We start from the raw sequence: 20,399 nt of genomic DNA on the forward strand, positions 1-20,399 counted from the left end.
TGCCCCTTTTTCTAATACAAGGACTATTAATCTCCACTACGGACGGCACCATGTCGGACTCTGGGAAGATCGAGTACAAACTCTGGTCTTACACGCCGTCAACCGCAGGAGGTGCCATTGCTTGCATCGTCTTCTGTATCCTTACATTACTACACACCTTCCGACTTGTCAAAAACCGAACATGGTTCTGTATTCCTTTCGTCGTCGGCGGTCTTGTAAGTACCATCGTGATCTACGAACGCATCCCGCCTCACCGCGCCTCACCAAGTGAGGAAATCCCAGCCGAGTTCAAAGGATATTACAAAACACGCAGTATGATCTAATCAAGCCCGCAGTTTGAGACCATCGGTTACGGAGCCCGCGCAGCTGCTCACACAAACCTTGATGACAAGGTCCCCTATATCATCCAGTCGGTCCTCATTCTCATAGCGCCCATTCTCTTCGCAGCATCCATCTACATGATCCTTGGTCGCCTCATCCTCCGCACCAATTCCACGGGCTATTCCATCGTCCGCGCCAACTGGGTCACCAAGATCTTCGTAACCGGCGATATTCTCTGCTTCTTCGTGCAATCCGGTGGTGCAGGAATGCTTGTTCAGGCCAATGACAAAGACGGTGTCAAACGAGGAGAGAATATCATTCTCGGGGGCTTGGTCCTGCAGATTCTCATCTTCGGGTTCTTCGTTGCGGTGGCGGCGACATGGCACAAGCGGTTGAGTGCTAGGCCGACAGCGAAGAGCGCGGATCTGCCGTGGACGAGATATATCTGGTTGCTGTATGCGGCAAGTGCGCTGATCACCATTCGTAACTTTTGCCGTGTGGTGGAGTACGCGCTTGGAAGGGTAAGTTTCCCCCCCTTCACATGCATTGTTATGGGTCTAACGAGTGAGCTAGGACGGTTATCTCATTACGCACGAGTGGCCGCTGTATATTTACGACTTCTTAATGATGGCGCTTACGCTTGTTGTTTGTGTTGCTTGGTATGATCCAAACATCACACCTATGAAGCAGGATATCGAGATTGGAATGCGGGGTTAGGACGAGAATTGTATCAGAAATGGCGTTGTAGAGAATGGCGGTAAAACCTGAGTGCGACGAGGACTGTGGGAAAGGGTCATCGTGGCTGGGTAGACGATCTACCTATGGTACTTGAGCTCTATGATGAGCCTACAGATAGATTATTGCCACTGTACCTAGGTATATACACTAAGCGCCATCTTCAAGTGACATAATTTAATTTATGTAACAACTAAAGAGTGGATTTGCTGAGCCTTCGGGTTGCACGTGGCGAGGCCGACAAATGAGACTCGTTTGGATTGGCTCGAAAATCCTGCGGCGGAAGTCACGCTCGCCCAGATGCTGCAATGTAGACACCTCCAGCACGTCACAAAGATCCAAGAATATCCTCTCGATGAGGAACCGTTTCATAAGGATAGTGCTGTGCTCGGAGATTATCGTACATGCTTGTGACCACTTTCCAGATCTTGATGATCACACTATGGCCAAAATCTGTACCTATCTATATGTTATAGTACCTAAAGTAGGTAGTTAATACATCTATGCAGGCAAACTATGTTAAAAGTAGGCTTGAAACGTACAGGAAACATGAAGTTGAGTGTAAGAGTGATGAATTGAGTAGGCTCGGCGGAGCCTCTATATAGGGCTAGTGCCTAGGGCGGCACCTGCCAGCTGCAGCGGAACACCTTCCGCCAACAGTCCTCCCAGCTGGCGGTGCCAGCGTGAATACATTATAAGTACATAGGCATAAGCATGCAATCTATAGGTCCTTTATCATGGTCCTTAATCGTTGTCCTTTAATGATATAGTCGTAAGAACCGCTAATTAGCGGGTTAATCTGGAAAGTAGTTTCGGGGTGATTGATTAGTGAGCGAGGTTAAGAGGCGCCATTTAGACAGCGTCCAACCAATAATTAATTAGTGACTAACTCGTCGGCGGCAATTATTATAATCAATCGCCATTAGCAATTTATAACTTTAACTCTGTGAGCAGCAGTAAGGGCAACGCCTTAGTATAAATATTAGCAAGATTATCCTTAGACGCAACGTGCTCGATTATAAACTCGCCCTTAGTGTTATAAGGGGTTTCTACGTACCTAACCTAGGTTAGACCTTATGGGTATTTAGTGGTTAAGAGCAGATAAATAATAAAAGGGGGTAAGTAAATATCCTAACCTTACTCTTAGGGGGGGAAAGTAAGGTAATAGTTATAAGAGAAGACTAATAAATCTTATATAGAAGATATGCCTTAATTTTAACTATAGAAGTTAACTATAAAGAATAGGAAATACTTAGGCACTATTCTAGACTATATACTATTCTTCCTAGTTATTATAATCCCTTACTTAACCTCTATTCCTAGGGAGTATAGTTCTAATCTAGAAGTAGTTTCTCTACTCCTACTAAGTCCCTTTACTCCTAGGATCTTATTATCTTAGTAGAATTATAATTATATACTTACTAATCTAACCTTTCTAGTTCCTTAGTATCTAAAGATATATTAGCTCCTAGCCTTATTAGTTCTACTCTACTAGGTATCTTTATCTTTCTACTATTATTCTATAAGATTATAATATTATCCCCTTCTTTAAGGTTATTATTCTAATATTCTATAGTAATTCTATAATCTCTAGTAGTATAGTTATAGGGTATAAAGGTAGGTACTTCCCTTAGTACTTCTATTATATTATAACCTCTTTCTAGCTTTCCTAACCATGTCTAAGGTACTAAAATAATTATTAACTAAATAGTGCTATACTTATACTAATAGGGTATACTAGCGTAGCCTAGAGATACTAGTAAAGTGTAAGTATTATATAAAGGAGAAGGTTCTAAAGTATTTTATAGATACTTTATTAGGGGAGTATACTATATATATTACTATCTATATAGAGTGTAGTCTCTAGATTCCTAAGAAAGAGTAGAAGTATATCTAGTTTAAAAAGTACTAAAAGAAGCTTACGCTTCTTTCTATAGAGGCTAAGGTTACTTACCTCTACTTTAAGATTACTTAGGTAGAGAAAGAGGAGTAGGCTTTTACTATATATAATACTTATATAGCTAATATAATAGAGAGTTTTAAAGGGGAGGCCCTAAAGAGTAGAATTACTAATACTTTATTTACTCTACTACTACCCTTACCTATAACTAACCTAGGCTAGTTATAGGCTAATTCTTCCTTTTTTAACCTTTCTAGTTTCTTATCTAATTCTTCCCTACTAGGTTTTAATATTCTCTCTTCTAGTAGTCCTAGAAGTCCCTTAGTAATTTCTTATAGTTTATAAGGTTTTTTTCTAGTTTCTATATATTATACTATTCTAGCTACCCTTTCTATTTAACTAGGTATCTCTACTAACCTTTAACTATTTCTAGGTCCCTAATATTCTTAACCTAATACTTATTATCTTCTAGTTCTAGCTAGGTCTTAATTAGAGTATCTAGTAGTACTAGTTCTAAAAGGTTTTATTATAGCTACTACGCCGTAATAGAATTATAGGACTTATAATAATAATAGTAGTAACTAATTAGATTATATAGGAGAAGAATATAATTATAGGTTAGATACTAAGTATAATATAGGTATATAAGGAAGTGTTAAATCTAGAAAGGGTAGCTAGTCCTAAATAGGTTAAGGTTAGTTCTTAGGTAAGACTTACTAAGGGGAGGAAGAAGAGGTTCTTATTAATATAGAAGTATCTTATAAAGTATAATAAGTTAATAAGGGAGGCCTAAGTAAATCTAAATAATAGATTAAAACTTAGGTTAAATATAAGTATAAAGGTTTATTCTTATATTTCTATATAGAAATCTTACTTAGTTACTTAGGAGCCCTAAATAACTAAGTAGGTTACGTAATAGCTCTTAGCTACTTAGTTATTTAGGAACCCTAAGTAGCTAAGTAAGTTATATAATTACTATCTAAGTAACTTAGTATATCTTTATCTTATTATAACTCTAGTTATTATATCTTCTACCTTTATAAGCGCCTAAACTTCCCTACTATTATCTAGTTTATAATATTATTCCTTTCCTTCTTATTCTTCGCCCCTAAAGAATTATACCTACTAACTATTATTCTATAAAGCGTTATTATAACCTTATCTTTACTATTAAAAACTATAGTATTATTATAGTATTAAAATACTTATTCTATTAGTTATATACCTATGTTTGTAAGGTCTATATTAGTTTAGGAAAGTATAGTAAGTGTTAGAAGTAAGGTTTAAAATATAATATTACTATTACTTAGAATAAGTTCTTATAGTTAGTTACTAAGAAGAAGAAGTTAGAAGCGTAATTAGATAAAGCGTAAAAGAAGTAGAATACTACTTTTAAAGCTATATATATAGCTTAAGTAAAAGAGAATTAGTTAAAGAAATAGTTATTATAGAATAAGAGGTATACTAGTAAAGTTATTATAGTAGAAAGTATAGCATTAGTAGAGTTAAATAAAAATCCTACTTAGCCTACCTAGCCTACTAGTCCTATAGAGCTTTACCCCTCTATTTAGTTAGTAATAGATAATCTTCCTTCTAATTTCTAGAAAAATATTTCTTCTATATCTAGTAGATAGGTACGTCTTTATATCTTCTATTATAAGATAGGGTTCTAAAGGTTTTACTTATATTCCTTAACTTTTATTTAATAGTTATCTAGGTTACTTCTTAGTTTCTAAGTATTTTTGCTATCTAGGTATCCTTTCTATTTAATAAGATATTATTGGCTTCCTTTATAGATTCTTATATATATAATTCTTTTAACTTTAAATTTAGTTTCTTCTTTAGCCCTATAATAGAAGGTGGTTTTAACTAGTGTCTTAGGATCTACTAGTTCTAATAGTAATATATAGAATACTAGGTATACCTTTATATCTAGTAGTAATTCCAATCTATAGTTTACTAGTAATACTTATTTAGAAATGTAAAATAGTCTAACCTTAATATAATTTAGTTTCTTATATCTTTCCTTCTAAGTTTAAAAATTCTTTATAAGTAGATATACTTTATCCCCTTCTTTAGCTAAGGTACTATTTTTCGTTTCTAGTTTATATATAAAATACTTTACTATTAAGCTTTCTTAAGGTTTTCTTAGAGTTTATTATATATTTTTTTTTATATTATCTACTATATCTATGGCTTCTTTTACGTTAATATTTGTTAGTAGTTATTAATTAAAGAGATTTAGATATTTTCTATATATAGTATAGTAAGGTGTTTACCTTATTATTATTAATACCTTATTATTATGTGCCAATTATGCTATAGGTAGTAGTAAAACCTAATTACTTTTCTATTTATTATAGTATATTTATAGGTATATTTCTATAGTTTAATTTATTCTTTCTATTTTTCTATCTATCTATAGATAATATACCATAGATAGTTTTTATTTTATTCTAATAAGTACTATAAATATTATCTAGAAGTTTAATATAAAGAGTTTATCTCTATTACTAATAATTATCTTTAGAATACTATGGTGCCTAACCTACTTATCTTAAAAAAGGTAAGCCAGCTCTTTAGCTATTATATTTTTTAGATATAGAATTAATTCGATATAGCTTATAAATTAATATATAATTACTAAAATACTATTATACGAGGTTTTCGTAGCTAGGTTAATTAAGTTTAGTATTCTAGTAATAAAGTCTATAGTAATGTCTTTAAAAGGTGCTATTAGTATTCTAATTAGTTATATTTCTCTATACTTAAGGTATATGCTATATTTATTCTTCTAGTATTCTACGCATTTTTAAATATACTTAGTTACTACTTCTTTTATTCCCCTAAAGGTGTAGTTTTATTATATAAGCTCTATTATTTTTATAATACCTAGATGTCTATACATAGGGTTATTATGGTATTATTTAATAATCTTAGTTTATAGTTATTTTAGTACTTCTTAGTTAATAACTAGGAGTTAGTTAAGTTCTACTATTAGTTTAAGAGATCTATTTTTATTTTTATAAAGAATTACTAAGTAGGTCTTAACCTTCTCTCCTACTAGATTACTTTATTTACTAAGTATATCTACTTATCTATTTTCCTTTCCTACTATATAGATAATTTTAAACTTATACTATCTAGTAGTCTATAACTATCTTTATTATTATAGTGTTAGTTCTTTTATTATTATAAACCTAAGTAGGTTTTTATAATCTATATAGATTTCTAGTATTAAATAGCTAAGAGTATAGATTCTCTAGTTTTTTTAAGGCTTTAATAATAGTGTAGAGTTCTTTATTATATACGTTATATTATATTTCTACGTTATTAAACTTATATAAGTAGTAGGCTATTAGATACTATTTACTATTTTATTCTTATTTTGCGTATACTCCTAGTGCGAGATTACTTATATTAGTTTTAAGTTATAGTAGTTTATTACTCCTAAAATAAATAAGAACTAGTTCTATAATATATACTATCTTAAGGAGTTAGAATAATATTCTATACTTATCTATCTATTTAAAAGGTATATTTTTTCTAGTAAGGTTTATTAATAGTATTATAACTTTTACGTAGTCTTTAATAAACTATTAATTAAATCTATAGAATTCTAAGAATTCTTAGATATTTTTTATAGTTTTTAGTATAGGCTAGTTCCTAATACTCTCTATTTTACTTAGTGCTATCTTAATTCCTTTTATAGTAACGACGTATCTAAGAAATTTAAGTTATTTAACGTTAAATTAGTATTTCTTAAGTTTAATTCTTAAGTATATCTTATCTAGTGCTTTTAGTACTATCTATATATACTTAGTATAATTAGATTTATTCTTAGAAAAGATAAGAATATTATCTATATATATAATAATAAATATATCTAAATATTTATAAAGTATATTATTAATAAGTGCCTAAAAAGTTACTAGTGTGTTAGTAAGTCTAAAAGGTATTACTAGGTACTTAAAGAGTCTATAGTATAATTAAAATACTATCTTCTATTCTTTACCTTTCTTTATTCTAATTAGGTAGTATCTATCTTATAAGTCTATTATTATAAAAACTTTTACTTATAAGAGTCTATCTCTAAGCTCTAAGATATTAGGTAATAGGTATCTATTTTTAATTATTATATTATTAATTACTTAGTAGTTAACGTATAGTCTATTTAATCTATCCTTCTTTTTAATAAATATAAAAGGGCTTACTACTAGTAACTTTAATAGTCTAATATATCCTTTTACTAGGTTTATCTTAATAAATTTATATTTTTTTTAGAGTTCTTTTCCTATTTTACTATATAGTAGTCTAAAGGGTGGCGTCTTCCCTTCTTCTAGGTTAATTATATAATCCTAGGGTTAATATTCTAGTAGGTTTACTTTTCCTTCCTTTTCTATAAATATATATATCTATACTTTATACTCTCTTAGTACTTCTAAGGGTGTACTTTCTTTCTTCTTCTTATACTTTATAACCTAGTAGTTCCTACTAGCGTCTACTAAGGGTAATTTCTATTTTTTAACTTTCTATTATAAGTCTATATTATTAATAACACTCTTATCTACTATTAATCTCTATTATTACATAGGCTTAGCTTATAATACACATTTATAGCGTTCTAAGGATAGTGTTCTTAAACCCTAATTAATATATAGGTTGTGCTTCCTTAACTAGAGTAATCCTAATATAATATTATATCTAGATCTATCTAGTACATTAAGTGTAATTATCTCCCTATATCTATAGATCTAAAGTATAGTAGTAACTTTATAAGTAATATATAGTATATTTAGCATTTAACTTCTATTTATAATATAGATAGGATAAGCTTTATCCTTAAGTATTAGCTAGAGTCCTACTTATAGTACTACTTCTTAGGATATAAAGTTTTCTAATACGCCTAAATCTAGTAGTGCCTTAATCTATATTTTATTAAGCTAAACTAGTAGTTTAATTAATACCTTACTATTAATAGCATTTAACTCTCTAATAGTATCTCCTTACCTATTTATTAGTCTTTAAGAGTTTCTTAGGCCTTAGGGGCTAGGGTCTAGTCTAAAAAAGAACTATTCTTAGAAGCTAGGTAGTCTATATTCCCCTTTTATTATTTCTTTTACTCCTACCCTTCTCTTCTTCTACTATAGTTATTCTTCTACTATAGTTTTATTTTAGAAGCTTTACCTTTCTATACTATACTTATTTCTATATAAATATTAATAACTATTCTTAGTTAGTTAGGGTTCTTACTAAATCTATAGATATACTTATTATCCTAGTGCCTACTATAGTTAATATTTAAGTAAGTCTACTATCCGTCTTAAGTGTATATTCTATTATAGAGTATACTAGTTACTATATTTTATATATTATTTATACTTAGGAAGTACTATTTCTCTTACTTATTCTATAAATATTTATTATATTTATTAATTAGGTAATTATACTATTCCTAATAGTATTATTATTTATTTAGTAGTTATTTACCTCTATATAGCTTCTTAGCTCTATAGTAGGTTAGGCACTAGTTATATCTATATTTAATCTATTAGATATTTAAGTGCTATAAGTTTTAGTAGTCTAGGTAGTACTTTTATAAATAGTCTAGGTTCTTATTATAGAAGTATTTACTAGGGTCTTATTATATATATCTATAATCTACCTATTATCTATCTTTCTTTATAATAATTTCTAGTCGGCGTTTATTATAAGCTTCTAGTAGTATAGAGAATAATAGTAAGATTATTATAGGTAATAATAATATATCTCTATTTTATAGTTAGATTAGTAGTTTATCTAAGTATTCCTATATATTTATTCTATTAGTAAAGATTACTTCTTTACCTTTAAACTATAGGTAAGGTATTAGTGTCTACTTAACTTCCTTATCTATTATTTTGGATTATTCTTCTTCTGTGTCCTTATAAAGTTATAAATTAGTTAATAACTCTAATCTAGATTTATTATTAAGTGTAAGGTCTTTAATAGTGTCTTATTACGAACTAGATAATAGTAGGGAAGTTCGGGCGCTTATAAAGGTAGAAGATGCAATAACTAGGGTTATAATAAAATAAAGATATACTAAGTTACTTAGATAGTAGTTACGTAACTTGCTTAGCTACTTAGGGTTCCTAAATAGCTAAGTAGCTAAGAGCTATTATATAACCTACTTAGTTATTTAGGGCTCCTAAGTAACTAAGTAAGATCCCTATATAGGAATATAAGGATAAACCTTTATACTTATATTTAACCTAAGTTTTAATCTATTATTTAGATTTACTTAGGCCTCCCTTATTAACTTATTATACTTTATAAGATACTTTTATATTAATAAGAACCCCTTCTTCCTTCCCTTAGTAAGTCTTACCTAAGAACTAACCTTAACCTATTTAGGACTAGCTACCCTTTCTAGATTTAATATCTTAAACACCCTTAATATAACTATAAGGACTCCTACTTCTTCTATAGCTTTAGATAATAATACTATTACTCTAATAGGTAACTCTAAGAGTAAAGTATATAAACCTAATTTATATTATAGTAATAGAAAATATACTAATCTAGCTTCTTTAGTTAGACCTCTACTTCTTTAAACTTAATAAATAACCTAAAGATAAATAAAAGGTTATCTTTATAGCTACTTATATATAAGGTAATACTAGAGAATAGATTTAACCCTATATAACTAAGTATCTAGAAATAGACCATAATAATAAAGATAAGGAATATATAAATAACTATATAGACGCGGTTAATATTATTAAAGACTATACTAACTTTAAGAAATATCTTAAGTAGATATTTAGAATTACTAATAAGGTACCTATCGCAGCACGAAATATTTAAACTATAATATAATAATAATTAGTAGCTAAGTATATAGTAGAATTCTATAAAAACACTATATAACTTAACTAGGATAATAAGTTACTAATAATAATATATAAATAAGGTCTTAAGAAACCTCTATAAGAAGAACTTCTATATAGTAGGGGAATTATTAGGACCCTTAACAAATTATATAATAAATTAATTAGAATTAATAGAGAATAGTTTATACTATAATAGGAATTTTAATATAACCTAAGAAATATTAGTTTTAGATAACTAGTACCTATAGTCTATAGGGTACTACTAAAAGGACCTTAACGCGCATTATAAGACTCCTATAGATACTAGCTAATAGAAGATATCTAGTTTAACTACTTAGGTAAAGGAAAAGAAAAAAGGACTAGGCTTTTATAAGCCTAATATATATATCTTAGATAGAACCTAACACTAGGGGACTAAGACTTATACATATTTTATATATAGTAAACTAGGCCATATTATTAGGAACTATAGATCTAAGAATAAGGTTATTAGGTAGTTAAATATACTTACTATCCTAATAAAGAAAATTAAGGATAAAGAATAGACTATTATAAATGCTATTAATAACCTTACACTTAATAATAAACCTAGATTAGAGTTATTAACTAATTTACGACTCTATAAGGACACAGAAGAGGAATAATTTAAAATAGTAGATAAGGAAGTTAAGTAGACACTAATACCTTACTTATAGTTTAAAGGTAAAGAAGTAATCTTTACTAATAGAGTAAATATATAGGAATACTTAGATAAACTACTAATTTAACTATAAAATAGAGATATATTATTATTACCTATAATAATCTTACTATTATTCTCTATACTACTAGAAGCTTATAACTAACACTGACTAGAAATTATTACAAAGAAGGATAGATAATAGGTAGATTATAGATATATATAATAAGACCCTAGTAAATACTTCTATAATAAGAACCTAGATTATTTATAAAAGTACTACCTAGACTACTAAAACCTATAGCACTTAAATATCTAATAGATTAAATATAGATATAACTAGTGCCTAATCTACTATAGAGCTAAGGAGCTATATAGAGGTAAATAACTACTAAATAAATAATAATACTACTAGGAATAGTATAATTACCTAATTAATAAATACAACGAATATTTATAGAATAAGTAAGAGAAATAGTACTTCCTAAGTATAAATAATATATAAAATATAGTAACTAGTATGCTCTATAATAGAATATACACTTAAGACGGATAGTAAACTTACTTAAATATTAATTATAGTAGATACTAGAACGATAAGTATATCTATAGATTTAGTAAGAACCATAACTAACTAAGGATAGTTATTAATATTTATATAGAAATAAGTATAGTATAGAAAGGTAAAGCTTCTAAAATAAAACTATAGTAGAAGAATAACTATAGTAGAAGAAGAGAAGGGTAGGAGTAAAAGAAATAATAAAAGGGGAATATAGACTACCTAACTCCTAAGAATAGTTCTTTTTTAGACTAGACCCTAGCCCCTAAGGCCTAAGAAACTCTTAAAGACTAATAAATAGGTAAGGAGACACTATTAGAGAGTTAAATACTATTAATAGTAAGGTATTAATTAAGCTACTAGTTTAGCTTAATAAAATATAGATTAAGGCACTACTAGATTTAGGTGTATTAGAAAACTTTATATCCTAAGAAGTAGCACTATAAGTAGGACTCTAGCTAATACTTAAGGATAAAGCTTATCCTATCTATATTATAAATAAAAGTTAAATACTAAATATGCTATATATTACTTATAAAGTTACTACTATACTTTAGATCTATAGATATAGGGAGATAATTATACTTAATATACTAAATAGATCTAGATATAATATTATATTAGGATTACTCTAGTTAAGGAAGCATAACCTATATATTAATTAGGGTTTAAGAACACTATCCTTAGAACGCTATAAATATATATTATAAGCTAAGCCTATATAACGATAGAGATTAATAGTAGATAAGAGTGTTATTAATAATATAGACTTATAATAGAAAGTTAAAAAATAGAAATTACCCTTAGTAGATACTAGTAGGAACTACTAGGTTATAAAGTATAAGAAGAAGAAAGAAAGTATACCCTTAGAAGTACTAAGAGAGTATAAAGTATAGATATATATATTTATAGAAAAAGAAGGAAAAGTAAACCTACTAGAATATTAACCCTAGGATTATATAATTAACCTAGAAGAAGGGAAGACGCTACCCTTTAGACTACTATATAGTAAGATAGGAGAAGAACTCTAGAAAGAGTATAAATTTATTAAGATAAACCTAGTAAAAGGATATATTAGATTATTAAAGTTACTAGTAGTAAGTCCTTTTATATTTATAAAAAAGAAGGATAGATTAGACTAACTATATATTAACTACTAAGTAATTAATAATATAATAATTAAGAATAGATACCTATTACCTAATATCTTAGAGCTTAGAGATAGACTCTTATAAGTAAAAGTCTTTATAATAATAGACTTAAGAGATAGATACTACCTAATTAGAATAAAGAAAGGTAAAGAATAGAAGATAGTATTTTAATTATACTATAGACTCTTTAAGTACCTAGTAATACCTTTTAGACTTACTAACGCACTAGTAACCTTTTAAACACTTATTAATAATATACTCTATAAATATTTAGATATATTTATTATTATATATATAGATAATATTCTTATTTTCTCTAAAAATAAATCTAACTACACTAAGCACGTATAGACAGTACTAAAAGCACTAGATAAAATATACTTAAGAATTAAACTTAAGAAATACTAATTTAATATTAAATAACTTAAATTCCTTAGACACGTTATTACTATAGAAGGAATTAAGATAGTACTAAGTAAGATAGAGAGTATTAGAAACTAGCCTATACTAAAAACTATAAAGAATATCTAAGAATTCTTAGGATTCTGTAGGTTTAATTAATAGTTTATTAAAGATTATATAAAGGTTATAATACTATTAATAAACCTTACTAGAAAGGATATACCTTTTAAATAGATAAATAAGTGTGGAATATTATTCTAACTCCTTAAAATAGCATATATTATAGAACTAGTTCTCGTTTATTTTAGGAGTAATAAACTACTATAATTTAAAACTAATATAAGCAATCTTATACTAGGAGCATACATAAAATAAGAATAAAATAGTAAATGGCACCTAATCGCCTATTACTTATATAAATTTAACGACGTAGAAACATAATATAATATATATAATAAAGAACTCTACGCTATTATTAAAGCCTTAAAACACTAGAGAATCTATACTCTTAGCTATTTAACGCTAGAAATCTATATAGATTATAAAAACCTACTAAGGTTTATAATAATAAAAGAACTAACACTATAATAATAAAGATAGTTATAGACTACTAGATAGTATAAATTTAAAATTATCTATGTAGTAGGAAAAGAAAACGGACGAGTAGATACACTTAGTAGATAAAGTAATCTAGTAGGAGAAAGAGTTAAGACCTACTTAGTAATTCTTTATAAAAATAAAAATAGATCTCTTAAACTAATAGTAGAACTTAACTAACTTCTAGTTATAAACTAAGAAGTACCAAAATAACTATAAACTAAAATTATTAAATAATACCACGATAACCCTATGTACAGACATCTAGGTATTATAAAAATAATAGAACTTATATAATAAAATTATATATATTTAAAGGGATAAAAGAAGCTGTAACTAGTTATATCTAAAAATATATAGAATACTAGAAGAATAAACACGGCATACACCTTAAGTATAGAGAAATATAACTAATTAAAATACTAATAGCACTTTTTAAAGATATTACTATAGACTTTATTATAGGAATACTAGACTTAATTAACCTAGCTATAAAAACCTTATATAATAGCATTTTAGTAATTATATATTAATTTATAAGCTATATTAAATTAATTCTATATCTAAAAAATATAATAGCTAAGGAGCTAGCTTATCTCTTTTAAAATAAGTAGGTTAGACACCATAGCATTCTAAAGATAATTATTAGTAATAGAGATAAACTCTTTATATTAAACTTTTAGATAATATTTATAGCACTTATTAGAATAAAATAAAAACTATCTATGGTATATTATCTATAGATAGATAGAAAAATAGAAAGAATAAATTAAACTATAGAAATATATCTATAAATATACTATAATAAATAGAAAAATAACTAGGTTTTACTACTACCTATGGCATAACTAGCATATAATAATAAGGTATTAATAGTAATAAAGTAAATACCTTACTATACTATATATAGAAAATATCTAAATCTCTTTAACTAATAACTACTAACAAATATTAACGTAAAGGAAGCCATAGATATAGTAGATAATATAGAAAAAATATATAATAAACTCTAAGAAAACCTTAAGAAAGCTTAATAGTAAGTAACTTCCTACTTAAACTAAAAATAAAAAATAGCACCTTAGCTAAAGAAGGGGATAAAGCATATCTACTTATAAAAATCTTTAAACCTAGAAGAAGAAATATAAGAAACTAGATTATATTAAGGTTAGACTATTTTATATTTCTAAATAGATATTACTAGTTAACTATAAACTAGAGTTACTACCTAATATAAAGATATACCCTATATTCTATATATTATTATTAGAACTAGTAGACCCTAAGATACTAGTTAAAACTACCTTCTATTACTAACTAGAGGAAGAAACTAAATTTAAAGTTAAAATACTTCTAGGATACTATAAAGTAGGAAGAAAGGACTTCTAGGATAATAGATTCCTATAAGAATAGTTAGTTAAGTAGAAGGGCTACCCGCACTTAGAAAATATATAGAAACCTAAAAGTAAGTTAAGAAAGAACTACTAGTAGCTTCTTAAATAAGTAAGGAAGAAAATCTATAACTACTATAACTACACTAGAGTAACTAGAAGTAACTTTAGAGGGGACGAAAACTACTCTATAGTAATAATTTAGTAATATACCTAGCCACTAGATATAGGAGAAATATTTTTCTAGAAGTTAGAAGGAAGATTATCTATTACTAACTAGATAGAGGGATAAAGCTCTATAGGACTAGTAGGCTAAGTAGGCTAAATAGAATTCTTATCTAACTCTACTAACACTATACTCTCTACTATAATAACTTTACTAGTATACTTCTTATTTTATAATAACTACTTCTTTAACTAATCCTCTTTTACTTAAGCTATATATATAGCTTTAAAAGTAGTATTCTACTTCTTTTATACTTTATCTAATTACGCTTCTAACTTCTTCTTCTTAGTAACTAACCGTAAAAACTTATTCTAAGTAATAGTAATATTATACTTTAAACTTTACTTCTAATACTTACTATACTTCCTTAAACTAATATAGATCTTATAAATATAGGCGTGTAACTAATAGAATAAGTATTTTAATACTATAATAACGCTGTAGTTTTTAATAGTAAAAATAAGGTCGTAACAACGCTTTATAGGATAATAGTTAGTAGGCATAATTCTTTAGGGCAAAGAATAGAAAGGGAAAGGATAATATTATAAACTAGATAATAGTAGGGAAGTTTAGGCGCTTATAAAGGTAGAAGATATAATAACTAGGGTTATAATAAGATAAAGATACACTAAGTTACTTAGATAGTAGTTACATAACTTACTTAGCTACTTAGGGTTTCTAAATAACTAAGTAGCTAAGAGCTATTACGTAACCTACTTAGTTATTTAGGGCTCCTAAGTAACTAAGTAAGATTCCTATATAGGAATATAAGAATAAACCTTTATACTTATATTTAACCTAAGTTTTAATCTATTATTTAGATTTACTTAGGCCTCCCTTATTAACTTATTATACTTTATAAGATACTTCTATATTAATAAGAACCCCTTCTTTCTTCCCTTAGTAAGTCTTGCCCAAGAACTAACCTTAACCTATTTAGGATTAGCTACCCTTTCTAGATTTAACATATTCTACGTAGCCTTATTAGAAAAAGTACTATAAAATATAGAACCTATAGTTTATAAAGTAGATATATATAAAGAATAGTAAGAAGAATAGAAAGTAGTAAGTATTAATAGATACTAACTAGTAAATAGTTAGAACTACTATAAGGTTAAATAGCTAGGACGTAATAAAAAGGGAAACCTATAAGATAATACCTAGAAGCTAGAAAGTAATCTTAACTACCCTAAGAAGTTAGAAGAATTTTAGTTAAACTAATTTCTTAAAGAAAGCCTAGAGATATTAAACTAAGAGTTAGACTACCTTATAATAAATTATAAAGAATACTACTATTAGAGAAGGTATAAATAGTATTTTAAGAAACTACTTTACCCTTCTTAGGACTATTTTATAAACTAGTAGCCTTTAGCTCTACTTCTTTCTAATCTAGCTTAGCCTCTAGAAATACTAACTAATAATTCTCCTACTTATTAAGAAGCTCCTTCTATTTCTATAACTATAATATTTTTACTTAGGTAGTAGTAAGGGTATCTAGAATCTTCTTCTAAGCTTTCTTAGCCTTAATAAGTTTGGCTTAAATTTTAGCTTAGGAGTAACTAGTGTTATATACTATAAATAATTAGTATAGATAGAATAATAGTAGTAGATAATATACTCTTAGCTACTAAGATACTATTAATATTATAAGAACTATAGATATTTAAATAAATATAAGCTTTATAAGTAGAATGCCTAGGCGTATTATATAGAGAAAGCTTATATAGGATTTTTAACTAATTATAGTAAGAGTAAGGCATAGTAAGAAATCTATAATAACTAATTTTATTAGTAAGTATAAGTTATTTATTAGTTTTATAAGAAGGTATAGAGGGTAATAATAACCTAACTTATAATAGGGTTTACCCTACTAATATAGCACCACCTCTATAATAGATTAATCTTTAGGCCGAAGACTTAGAAGGGGGAGATAGTGTTATGGCTACTATACTATAATAGAATTATAGGACTTACGTTAATAATAGTAGCAACTAATTAGATTATATAGGAGAAGAATATAATTATAGGTTAGATACTAAGTATAATATAAGTATATAAGGAAGTCACGTAATTAGATCTATAGATCTATAGAATAGAGCTATAGAGCCTAGATCTATAGAATCTATAGGTAGAGCCTATAGAGCCATTATTAGATAGTAGTATATAGAGATAATAGATTACTACTAGGTAAGTCTTTATTATTAATCTATAATATAGTTCTCTATATCTAGTTTTCTTATAGAAGATTACTATTAAGTCTTTAGTAATATATTCTTATAGTAGTAATTAATTAATATTTATAGTATATATAATCTATACTACCCTATACACTACTTATCTCTTACTAGAACCCTAATAGGGCCACGGCTAGTAATAGAGTCCTAGAGGCCCTATTACACTAGCTATCTATTTATAGATAGTATACTATAGATATACTATATTTAATACCTATAAGGGTAAATACTATCTACTAGAATTTAGATATAAAGTATATATCTCTATTAGTAATAATCTTATTAGGGGCACTATGCTATACTATTACTATAGAGGTAAACTAGAATACTATATATTTTATTTTACTAACTTCCTTATATAGTAAGAAGTAAGTGTACTTAGTTATTTTATTAATAATAACTATTACTCTATTATATTTAACTTTATTATCTAGGTCCTTAGACTTTAGTAATTCTATTTTAAAGTTTATTATAATAACTTCCTATAGTTTATTTAGTACTTCTATAGGTTATAATTACCTATATAGTATATACCTATTTAGTTTATTCCTATAGTAGTTTATATAATCCCTAAGGACTTTTATAACTATCTACTAGGCTTAAGGGAAGTAGTAGTCTCTTATTAGTTATTCTAGTATTTATTTAATCCCTTAATAGCCGTGTGCTAGCGCCTTATAGAATTATTATATAAATTCTCTCTAGATTTTTACTAGAATAAAGATTCTATTAAAGACCTTATATATATTATCTTTATACTTTATTTCTATTAGTAAGTAGCTTATACTTTCCTTATTAATTATAGTTTCCTTCTAGATCTAATTAAGCTATATACTAGCTTATATTTCTACTATTACTATAAGCTTAGGTATATTATATATAATAGTACTATTAGTATTAAACTTAAGTAAGGCCCCTAATACTTCTACTTTTCTTTAGAGGTCTAGTTATCTACTTAGGGTATTAGCTCTAAGGTTTTCTATTCCTCTAGTATATATAATTTTAAAGTTATATATTAATAAGGTCTAAGCCTATCTTACTTATCTAGGGGTAAGGGCTTTATTAGTTATAAATCCTATTAGGTTCTTATAATCTAAAAATATAGGTATCTAATATTTAGCTCCTTAGAGATACGTCCTCTATTTCTTAAAGGCTTTAACTATTACTAATATTTCCTTATTATAGATATTATAGTTAAGTTCTATAGCCTTTATTTTTAGAAATAATAGCTATATAGGTATTTCTTATCTATTTTTAGGTCTTACTAGAGTAAGCATGCTCCTATAGTAAAATTTAATATATTAGTTTTAAGTATTACTAGGTAGTATAGGTTAAAGATTTATAAAATAGGTTCTTTTATAAATTCTTCTTTTAGCTAATCTATTACTTATTAGCACTTATCTATCTACTTAAAAGGGACTTCCTTCTTAGTTAACTTTATAAGTAGTTCTATAATCCTAGTCTACCCTAGAATAAACTTTCTATAATAATTATAAAATCCTAGGAAGGACTAAATATCTTTAATATACTTAGGGGTTCCCTACTTAGAGATCTCCTATAGTTTAGTTTATTTAATCTTAAGTTTCTCTAGTTTAACTATAAACCCTAAAAAGATAGTTTAGGTTATATAGAACTTATATTTCTTAAGCTTAAGATATAGCTTAGCCTTACTTATTTATTTAAGTACTTCCTTAACGTGCCCTTTATATTATTATTTATTTATTAAATAGATTAGTATATTATCTAGGTATACTATTATATATTCTCCTAGGTATCCTTTTAAGATAGTATTAATTTATTATTAGAATACTACTAGGGCGTTAGTAAGCCTAAAGGGCATAACCTTATATTTAAAGAGTCCTAGCTTAGTTTAGAAGGCTATTTTCTACTTCTTACCTTTCTTTATCCTAATTTAGTAGTATGTATTTTTAATATCTAAGCGTATAAAGATCTTTATATCTTATAACTAATCTTATAGGTCTAAGATTAGTAGTAATAGATATTAATCTTTCTTAGTTATAGTATTAGTTTTCCTAAAATCTATATAAAACTATAGTTTAGGGTTATCTTTTTTCTCTATAAACGTAACTCTATAAGCTATAGAAGATTTAGAAGGTTAAATATATTCTTATTTAAGGTTATTTTTAATATATTATTTAGTAACCTTAAATTCCTCTTCTATAGTCTTATAAACTAGTTCCTATATAGGTTATTTTTCTTCTTCTAGCTTAATTTTATAATCCTAGTCTATATATTCTAGTAAGTAACTCTTTAGTTTATTAAAGATATCTATAAACTCCTAGTATTATTCTAGAATACCTAGAATTTATTCTTTACTAGTAGCTAGCTAATAAGGGTACTTAATTCCTTTAGTTCTCTAATAAATAATTAGATTAACTTACCTTAGCTATAGTATTCTAAGAATTATATTCTATTAGTTATCTATTTTAGCTAAATCTATAGTAAAATTATTAATTACTAATCCTCTAATAGAAAGGTCCCTAGCGTAGTTTCTATATTAATTTATTCCTAGAATAGTAGCCCCTTAATATTATATAGGGTCTATTATTTCTTTTTATTTATATAGTAGAGTCCTTCTTCCTCTATAAAGTCTTTTAATATAAAGTTTTAGGTAGCTCTACTATTAATTATAGCTTAGATAGGTCTCCCTTAGTATTCTCTATTAAGTATTATATATAGCCTAAGTATCTCTCTAAGGGCTTCCTTACCCTTTAGCTAATACTTAGTCTAGATTTTTATTACTATATACTTTAGGCACTTATTTTCTAGGTATTTATACTATAGTTATCCCTTAATATACTTATATAGTAGGAGGGGTCTTAGAGCTAGTACTAGGTATTTACTAACCTTCTTTTCTAGATACTACCTATATACTTTATCCCTTTAGATAAGATTATTATATAGGTTATCTATTATTTAGATTAGGAAGGTATAGTATTTTTTCTTTAGTACTAAGTATATTAGGTAGCTATCTATTATATATAACGTCTATAAGAGTTTATAATACGCTAGATATTTAGTTAGTATTTAGGGGTTATCCCCTTTTATAGGTTTAATTTCTTCCTCTAAACGTTCTTCTTTAATTAGAATCTAGTATTTTATTATAATTTAGAGTATATATACTTTATCTACCTATCTAATTTTATTAGCTATTTAAGCCTAGGTTTAACTATCTAGTATCTCTACTACTAAAATTATATTCCTTTTAACCTACTTATTAAAGCTAGTAAACTTAGTATTTCTTAGAAACTAGATTTTCTAGTTTTTATAAACTTTATAGATTATTTCTCTATATAAGTTTCTATAATAGAAGC

At 27.0% G+C, this 20,399-nt stretch overlaps 1 protein-coding gene across 1 annotated transcript; it reads left to right on the plus strand.

Annotated features, from left to right (window-relative positions):
• Positions 1-50: 50 nt before the first annotated feature.
• On the plus strand, positions 51-1,038 carry N0V89_000920 (uncharacterized protein; the record flags this gene model as incomplete). Its single annotated transcript, XM_056209738.1, has 3 exons — positions 51-215; positions 336-842; positions 895-1,038. The coding sequence occupies 3 exons, from the start codon at positions 51-53 to the stop codon at positions 1,036-1,038; spliced, it is 816 nt and encodes a 271-aa protein (XP_056076560.1).
• Between the last annotated feature and the right edge of the window lie 19,361 nt (positions 1,039-20,399).

Source organism: Didymosphaeria variabile (genome assembly GCF_027946475.1).
Source record: "Didymosphaeria variabile strain IMI 356815 chromosome Unknown scaffold_1, whole genome shotgun sequence".
NCBI classification, from domain to species: Eukaryota; Fungi; Ascomycota; class Dothideomycetes; order Pleosporales; family Didymosphaeriaceae; genus Didymosphaeria; species Didymosphaeria variabile.